General features: G+C 44.2%; 1 protein-coding gene across 1 annotated transcript; it reads left to right on the plus strand.

Moving 5' to 3' along the window:
* Positions 1 to 818: 818 nt before the first annotated feature.
* Positions 819 to 7,594, plus strand: LOC124361377 (mucin-2-like). Its single transcript, XM_046815425.1, has 3 exons — positions 819 to 849; positions 4,220 to 5,242; positions 6,342 to 7,594. The coding sequence occupies exons 1-3, from the start codon at positions 819 to 821 to the stop codon at positions 7,592 to 7,594; spliced, it is 2,307 nt and encodes a 768-aa protein (XP_046671381.1).
* Positions 7,595 to 7,885: the final 291 nt, after the last annotated feature.

Consider the following 7,885-nt stretch of genomic DNA (forward strand, 5'->3'; position numbering starts at 1 on the left):
ATAACTTTTACCTATCTAAAACAACCACTCTTGCACATTAATAAATACTAGTCTCATAGATGGTATTTTTCCCAGACATATTTAAAATCGCCAAGGTGATGCCTATATTCAAGGGAGGTGAGAAGGGAGAGCGTTCGAACTATCGCCCGATATCTCTCTTAAGCGTTATATCCAAGTTATTAGAGAAGATTGTTAGAAAACAATTAAACCATTATCTATTTGAAAACAATATAATTTTTAAAAAATCAGTTTGGTTTTAGGGAAAGATGTTACAGTGGAAGACGCCCTTTTTAATTTAACAAGACACATCCATAACAATATAGCTAAAGGCAAGCTCTCTTTATTGGTGTTCATCGACTTGGCAAAAGCTTTTGACTCCTTAGATAGACACATTTTGGTTAAAAAATTAGAATTTAATTGGTGTAAGAGACAACGCGCTGAAGTGGTTTAAAAGTTATTTATGTAATAGGCGGCAAATTGTTGAAATTAACGGTATAAAAAGCGAATCCAAGCAAATAAATTTTGGGGTTATCCAGGGGAGTACACTTGGACCTTTACTTTTTCTTAATCTATACAAATGATATAGGGAAGATCATTCTTAATAATGGTACGTTATACTTGTACGCAGACGATACAGTAGCGTTATTTGATGGGTCATATGTGGGAGGAAGTCTATAGGAATGCTGAGCGAGGACTCCACACCATTAAACAGTGGTTTGACAGTAATCGACTGACTGTAAATATATGCAAGACGAAGCACATGGCTGTGTCCCTGCGCGCAACGCGCGACCCAGTGGGTCTACAGCTGAAGATGCACAATGGGCAGTGCGGTGGCCGCGCTGATACCCTGTCAGTGTAATAGTATCGAACGTGTTAGTACTTTCAAATATCTTGGAGTAATGTTTGATAATAGACTCGCTTGGGCAGCCCATGTTAGCTATATATCAATAGCAAATACGGAAATGCATTTATATGTTCGTTTACATTATCACGGGTGCTAAATTTCCGCCATATCAAAATTGTTTATTACGCATATGTTCAATCGATCCTTCAGTATGGAATCATTGCGTGGGGAGGGGCTTCTAATACAGTAATAAAACCATTACAAATTACTCAAAAGTCTATTATGAAAGCTGGTCTCAAAAAAACCAAGGAGGTTCCCATCAGAAAATTTGTTTCGTTTATTTATGATTCTTGATATTAGACAAACACTATTCCTAAAAGTTTTGATTTTGTACGGTTTCAAACATAAATTTCATTTTTAGAGAAAGTGGAACATGCATACAACACAAGGCATAGATTGAATATTGGTATCGCCACAGCACGTTATACTAAGTCTATAAATAAAACAAATTCTTTCTACGTTCTACACATAATCTACCAAAATTTACCATTGGAACTGAGAGAAGATTGGAACATTAAAGTCGAAGCGTACAAAAAGAAGTTAATGATGATCTGGTTAATTGCATTGGGGAGGAGTGGTGCAAACGCTATACTCACTTCTATCTACTCTGAGTGATCTGTTCGTGCCGAGTGATAATTACTGCGATGATATTTATATATAGTTTGTGAATACCTTGGTGACGGACGTGTGCGAGCATTCTTAATTATCTCTCTCTGTGTGTGTGTGTGTGTGTGTGTGTGTGTGTGTGTGTGTGTGTGTGTGTGTGTTGTGTGTGTGTGTGTGTGTGTGTGTGTGTGTGTGTGTGTGTGTGTGTGTGTGCGTTGCGTGCGTGTGTGTGCGCGTGCGTGTGTGTGCGCGTGTGTGTGTGTGTGTGTGCGCGTGTGTGTGCGCGCGCGTGTGTGTGTGCGCGTGTGTGTGTGCGTCGTGTGTGTCGACAACAATAAAATGATTCGTTTCTGTTTATCTTTTTGTTTTTCTTTTCTTTTCCTTTTTTATAGGTCTTAAAATAAGGTTTCTTGGGCACTCTTTAAGCATATCCCGTATGTTGTCTTACTTTCTTATAGCCATAAAACTTCATATACTAGAAATTTGTTGCATCTTTGTCATGTCGTTCCATTATCATACTGATTAAATTATTACTTTTTACACTGCTTGAATTTAGTTAATATGCATCCAAACAGAGTATGTTTACTATTTAGTTATCTTTAAATCATACAATTGTAATTTTGTTCTAATATTTACATTATATATTAGCATTATTGTGATTGCAAACTCGAGTGAAGATGGACTCGGTTCTCACACACAGGCTTTTGCCCATGTGGGTACCTTCTCTTGTATATTTATTATCACATATTTGTATTATATGTAAATGAGATAAATAAATGAAAATGAAAATGAAAATGAAATGAAAATGAAATACTGTAAATGTAACATGTTAGTGACAACTGGGTGATAACCTGTGCTGAGACACTGTTTGGTGAAGTAATGCTGTAAAACTAGCTTGAAACTACGATTGCCAGGTACAACATGAGTTACTGAGAACATACACTGTAAATGTAACATGTTAGTGACAACTGGGTGATAACATTTGCTGATACACCGTTTGGGGGCAAATGCTGTAAAACTAGCTTGAAACTACGATTTCCAGGTACAACATGAGTTACTGAGAACATACACTGTAAATGTAACATGTTAGTGACAACTGGGTGATAACCTGTGCTGAGACACTGTTTGGTGGAGTAATGCTGTAAAACTAGCTTGAAACTACGATTGCCAGGTACAACATGAGTTACTGAGAACATACAGTGTAAATGTAACATGTTAGTGACAACTGGGTGATAACCTGTGCTGAGACACTGTTTGGGGGCAAATGCTGTAAAACTAGCTTGAAACTACGATTTCCAGGTACAACATGAGTTACTGAGAACATACAGTGTAAATGTAACATGTTAGTGACAACTGGGTGATAACCTGTGCTGAGACACTGTTTGGTGGAGTAATGCTGTAAAACTAGCTTGAAACTACGATTGCCAGGTACAACATGAGTTACTGAGAACATACACTGTAAATGTAACATGTTAGTGACAACTGGGTGATAACCTGTGCTGAGACACTGTTTGGTGGAGTAATGCTGTAAAACTAGCTTGAAACTACGATTGCCAGGTACAACATGAGTTACTGAGAACATACACTGTAAATGTAACATGTTAGTGACAACTGGGTGATAACATTTGCTGATACACCGTTTGGGGGCAAATGCTGTAAAACTAGCTTGAAACTACGATTTCCAGGTACAACATGAGTTACTGAGAACATATACTGTAAATGTAACATGTTAGTGACAACTGGGTGATAACCTGTGCTGAGACACTGTTTGGTGGAGTAATGCTGTAAAACTAGCTTGAAACTACGATTGCCAGGTACAACATGAGTTACTGAGAACATACACTGTAAATGTAACATGTTAGTGACAACTGGGTGATAACCTGTGCTGAGACACTGTTTGGTGGAGTAATGCTGTAAAACTAGCTTGAAACTACGATTGCCAGGTACAACATGAGTTACTGAGAACATACACTGTAAATGTAACATGTTAGTGACAACTGGGTGATAACCTGTGCTGAGACACTGTTTGGTGGAGTAATGCTGTAAAACTAGCTTGAAACTACGATTGCCAGGTACAACATGAGTTACTGAGAACATACAGTGTAAATGTAACTGTTAGTGACAACTCACACTGTGAATATAACATGCTAGTGACAACATACACTATAAACGCAATATATTTGTGGCAAAATACCCTATGAATACACACGTTATTGACAACATACACTATGAAAAACACAGGATATTGACAACAAACGGAAGCTTGATGGATATTGTTACCAATTACCATCAGGTTCATTAGCTTTTGTGTCACCACACTGCTACGCGCACAGTGTCATCACCATACAGTAAGGTTAGCAACATCGCGGTAACATGTTGTAAAACAGATATTAGTTGTTAGCTTAAATATTTTACTGGTCAAACTCAATGATCTTTGATCTTAATAAAGAACACAAACCTTTAAATTTAAACTAGTTTTTAAGAATTTATGTTCACATTTCCGTTTTAAATAAAAGAAATGAAATACATAGGAATCAGTTCGATTATCTCTTCGTTAATAATAAATAAATAAATGAACCTTGACTTCATTAGAGGCGAAATTAAGCCCTCTCTTCAACTTAACTTCAGTACTATTTATGGTATTAAAGAAGTTTTTCAAGAAAAACATCATAAGTGAAAAAGCAACTCATGTATGTATGTATTAAAAAGCTAATTTAAAAACTAACCAGACCGCAAACACAACCTCCACCAAACCAGACCGCATCACACCCGCCGCTAACCAGACCGCATCATACCCACCACGAACCAGACCGCAAACACAACCTCCACCAAACCAGACCGCATCACACCCGCCGCTAACCAGACCGCATCATACCCACCACGAACCAGACCGCAAACACAACCTCCACCAAACCAGACGGCATCACACCCGCCACCAACCAGACCACATTACAGCCGCCAACAACCAAACTGCAAACACAACCTCCACCAAACCAGACCGCATCAAACCCGCCGCTAACCAGACCGGATCATACCCACCACGAACCAGACCTCAAATACAACCTCCACCAAACCAGACCGCATCACACCCGCCACCGACCAGACCACATCACAGCCGCCAACAACCAGACTGCAAACACAACCTCCACCAAACCAGAACGCACCACACCCGCCACCAACCAGACCACATCACAGCCGCCAACAACCAGACTGCAAACACAACCTCCACCAAACCAGACCGCATCACACCCGCCGCTAACCAGACCGCATCATACCCACCACGAACCAGACCGCAAACACAACCTCCACCAAACCAGACCGCATCACACCCGCCGCTAACCAGACCGCATCATACCCACCACGAACCAGACCGCAAACACAACCTCCACCAAACCAGACGGCATCACACCCGCCACCAACCAGACCACATTACAGCCGCCAACAACCAAACTGCAAACACAACCTCCACCAAACCAGACCGCATCAAACCCGCCGCTAACCAGACCGGATCATACCCACCACGAACCAGACCTCAAATACAACCTCCACCAAACCAGACCGCATCACACCCGCCACCGACCAGACCACATCACAGCCGCCAACAACCAGACTGCAAACACAACCTCCACCAAACCAGAACGCACCACACCCGCCACCAACCAGACCACATCACAGCCGCCAACAACCAGACTGCAAACACAACCTCCACCAAACCAGACCGCATCACACCTGGTGCCAACCAGACCGCTTCACACACGCCGACAACAGTTTTAATCAAATTTCATCATATTTTGTTTTCAGCAGCGCAATGGACAAAACAAAATCACTGTGATGGTGGATCATGAACTCATTGAAGAAACATCTTCCACAAAGTTCCTTGGAATACATCTTGACAAGGAGTTGACTTGGAACGGTCACATTGACAGCGTTTGCTCTAGAGTTAACTCAGGCATTTATGCTTTGCGTAACCTAGCACAATTCTGCTCCCTTGAACTCTTAAGAACAGCCTATTTTGGCTTGGTCCATACTCACTTGGAGTACGGAATCAGACTTTGGGGTAGCTGCTCTAAATACAAGCTGGAAAGGGTATTTAGACTTCAGAAAAGAGCTGTCAGAACCATCTTGAAATTGAAAACAAGAGAGTCGTGTAGAGAAGCATTTAGGGAGCTTAGATTATTGACTTTACCCTCCCTCTATATCTTGGAGGTCGCTCTGTACTGCAGGTCAAGGTGCACTTTGACTCAAGGCAGGGATGTTCACTCATATGATACTAGAGGTAGGGACAACTACAGAATTCAACCACACAGAAGTACAGCCTTCCAACGGCTGCCATCTCAAGCTGGTGTCAAAGTAATCAATTGCCTTCCTGAATGCATAAAAAATCAAAACCTGAATCTTTTCAAGACTCGTTTGAAGCATCTTTTGGTGTCTAGTGCCTTTTACACGATTGAGGAGTTTTTTCAATACCGCTGGGACAATTAGTAACCCCCTACCCGATATTGTGGTGTTGAGAGTGTGATTGTTTGCACGATTGTTGAGAGATGTACGTATGTTTGAGTGAGCTTCAATGTGTATGAATGGCTAGGAAGAATATGACCCTTGCAAAAAAATTCTAAAATTGTAACAAATGCAATAAAGAATTTTTATTATTATTATTATTACAATCAGAACGTATCACACCCCCCAACAACGAAACCGTAAACATAATCACCACCAACCAGACCGCATCACACCCACCGACAATTAGAACGTATCACACACCCCACCAACCTAACCGCAAACATAACCATCACAAACCAGACCGTAAACACAACCACCACTAACAAGACAGCATCACACTCGCCACCAACCAGACCGCATCCACACGCCGACAATCAGACCGCATCACACCCGCCGACAACCAGACCGCATCACACCCGCCGACAACCAGACCACATCACACCCGCCGACAACCAGACCGCATCACACCCGCCGACAACCAGACCGCATCACACCCGCCGACAACCAGACCGCATCACACCCGCCGACAACCAGACCGCATCACAACCGCCGACAACCAGACCGCATCACACCCGCCGACAACCAGACCTCATCATACCCGCCGCCAACCAGACCGCATCACACCCGCCGACAACCAGACCGCATCACACACGCCGACAACCAGACCGCATCACAACCACCGACAACCAGACCACATCATACCCGCCGACAACCAGACCGCATCACACCCGCCGACAACCAGACCGCATCACACCCGCCGACAACCAGACCGCATCACACCCGCCGACAACCAGACCGCATCACACCCGCCGACAACCAGACCGCATCACACCCGCCGACAACCAGACCGCATCACACCCGCCGACAACCAGACCGCATCACAACCGCCGACAACCAGACCACATCATACCCGCCGACAACCAGACCACATCATACCCGCCGACAACCAGACCTCATCACACCCGCCGACAACCAGACCACATGACACCCGCCGACAACCAGACCGCATCACACCCGCCGACAACCAGACCGCATCACACCCGCCGACAACCAGACCGCATCACACCCGCCGACAACCAGACCGCATCACAACCGCCGACAACCAGACTGCATCATACCCGCCAACAATCAGAACGTATCACACCCCCCACCGACCAAACCGCAAACAAAATCAGCACCAATCAGATCGCATCCACTCGCCGCCAACCAGACCGCATCATACCCACCGACAATCAGAACGTATCACACCACCCACCAACCAAACCTCAAACAAAATCAGCACCAATCAGATCGCATCCATATGCCGACAATCAGACCGCATCACACCCGCCGACAACCAGACCACATCACACCCGCCAAAAACCAGACCACATCATACCCGCCGACAACCAGATCACATCATACCCGCCGACAACCAGACCACATCACACCCGCCGACATCCAGACCACATCATACCCGCCGCCAACCAGACCGCATCACAACCCCCTACAACCAGACTGCATCATACCCGCCAACAATCAGAACGTATCACACCCCCCACCAACCAAAATAACAAACACAAACCGCCACCAACCAGACCGTAAACACAACCGCCACTAACAAGACAGCATCACACCCATCGCCAACCAGACAGCATCACCAGACCGCAAACACAACCGCCGCCAACCAGACCATAAACACAACCGCCACTAACAAGACATCATCACACCTGCCGACAACCAGACCGCATTATACCCGCCGACAATCAGAACGTATCACAACCCCTACCAACGAAACCGCAAACATAACCACCAACAACCAGACCGCATCGCACCCGCCTAGTACTGCGCATCATGATTTGTGGTATAATCGGAAAGTGCATTCTACAATCGGCA

Source organism: Homalodisca vitripennis, chromosome 4, assembly GCF_021130785.1.
Source record: "Homalodisca vitripennis isolate AUS2020 chromosome 4, UT_GWSS_2.1, whole genome shotgun sequence".
Lineage (NCBI taxonomy): Eukaryota > Metazoa > Arthropoda > Insecta > Hemiptera > Cicadellidae > Homalodisca > Homalodisca vitripennis.

Bases quoted from the DNA above. Each gene is read 5' to 3' on its own strand.
- LOC124361377 (XM_046815425.1), top strand. From the start codon at position 819: ATGGGCAGTGCGGTGGCCGCGCTGATACCCT. The intron at 850-4,219 runs GTCAGTGTAATA...TGTATTAAAAAG, and splicing joins GGTGGCCGCGCTGATACCCT to CTAATTTAAAAACTAACCAG. The intron at 5,243-6,341 runs GTGCCAACCAGA...CTAACAAGACAG, and splicing joins ACCAGACCGCATCACACCTG to CATCACACTCGCCACCAACC.